The following is a 1347-nucleotide window of genomic DNA, read 5'->3' on the forward strand; positions in this document are numbered from 1 at the left end:
GATGGGAGAGAAACAGTTCAACGGTTCTGCTGAAGCCCCTTCAGAGCAGGCGCAGCGAGATGGAAAGCATCTTGCATGAACGACTTCAAGAGGGGGTCCCGCAGGACCAGGCGCCGAAGGAGGCTCTGATTCATACCAGCAAATTTGGACCCTGAGATGTCACCTAAGCGGCTGGGTCACCAAAATGTCGCTGCCCGTGCCTGTTGCCCCCTTCCCCGCTCGACGTCTCAATGCTAAGCTCACTCTCGCGGCGCTGCCCAGCTCCATCCTCCCCCCAAAAAGGACATTTTGGTGGCTCACCGACAAGGAGGGGTTGCCCTCGTCCTCGACGGTGACCACCAGGCTGTAGAAACTCTGCTGCTCGCGGTCCGGTGGGGAAGGACGGGTGGCGATCTCACCGGTGACGCGGTCCATGCGGAAGGTCAGGTCCTCGTTCCCGCGGGTGATGTAGTAGGAGAGGACGCTGTTGAGGCCCACGTCTCGGTCGGTGGCGCATACCTGGGCCACCGCCGTGCCACCGCCGACGTTCTGCAGGGTAAGACGGCGGGGTGAGCGGCAGAGACATGCGACATAAGTCACAGGCACCTCGTGGCATATAAAATACGTAATTAATAATGTTAATAACATAATTCTAAACTAGAGTGGGGTTTTTCCAGGCATTGCAGTGCTTTAGGCTCCAAACTTTCGGTGGCGCGTACCTGGGCCACCGCCGTGCCACCGCCGACGTTCTGCAGGGTAAGACGGCGGGGTGAGCGGCAGAGACATGCGACATAAGTCACAGGCACCTCGTGGCATATAAAATACGTAATTAATAATGTTAATAACATAATTCTAAACTAGAGTGGGGTTTTTCCAGGCATTGCAGTGCTTTAGGCTCCAAACTTGCCGCCCCGACACCCAGCAGCCAAGCAGGAGGCTGCTCTCCTTCGCCAGCTCCTGGATGCCGTTTTTGCAGTGCTTATTGCAAACGATGTTTTGTTAATAGATGCATCTTCGTACAAAAAGTGAACGAAGGCTACTCGCCCTACCGCTCGCAGCTCAGCTGAGAATCAGCCACAGGCTTTGCAATGGAAGGCTCTGCCCTTTGCCTGAGTGCTCCGATCTTTTTTGGTTTGAACTCTGAAATTAAATGTGTTTCCTACGTCAGCTTTTAGAAAGAAATGGAATAAAGCTAACAGGCGACATTTGCTGTTAGGTTGCCAAAGCCAGCTGCCGCTGTGCGCCGAAATTGCACCTCTTTTTCCCCTATGTTACAGCATCTCCCGTTTGCTGCGATGAACCAGATTGACACCCTGCCGCAGAAAGCTGCGCGTTAGGTCCTTTCTAGGCTGGCACAGCCTGAAAGAG

General features: G+C 54.3%; 1 protein-coding gene across 1 annotated transcript in view; it reads right to left on the reverse strand.

Annotated features, from left to right (window-relative positions):
• Nucleotides 1-300: 300 nt before the first annotated feature.
• Nucleotides 301-1347, reverse strand: part of CDH23 (cadherin-related 23) — a gene marked incomplete at both ends in the record, with an annotated part of 127246 nt that continues 126199 nt past the window's right edge. Inside the window, one exon of the mRNA XM_010294518.1 lies at nucleotides 301-528. Within this exon, the coding sequence (XP_010292820.1) occupies nucleotides 301-528 (228 nt within the window). The remainder of the gene's footprint in view (nucleotides 529-1347) is intronic.

The sequence above is a fragment of the Phaethon lepturus genome, unplaced genomic scaffold, assembly GCF_000687285.1.
Source record: "Phaethon lepturus isolate BGI_N335 unplaced genomic scaffold, ASM68728v1 scaffold24189, whole genome shotgun sequence".
NCBI lineage: Eukaryota > Metazoa > Chordata > Aves > Phaethontiformes > Phaethontidae > Phaethon > Phaethon lepturus.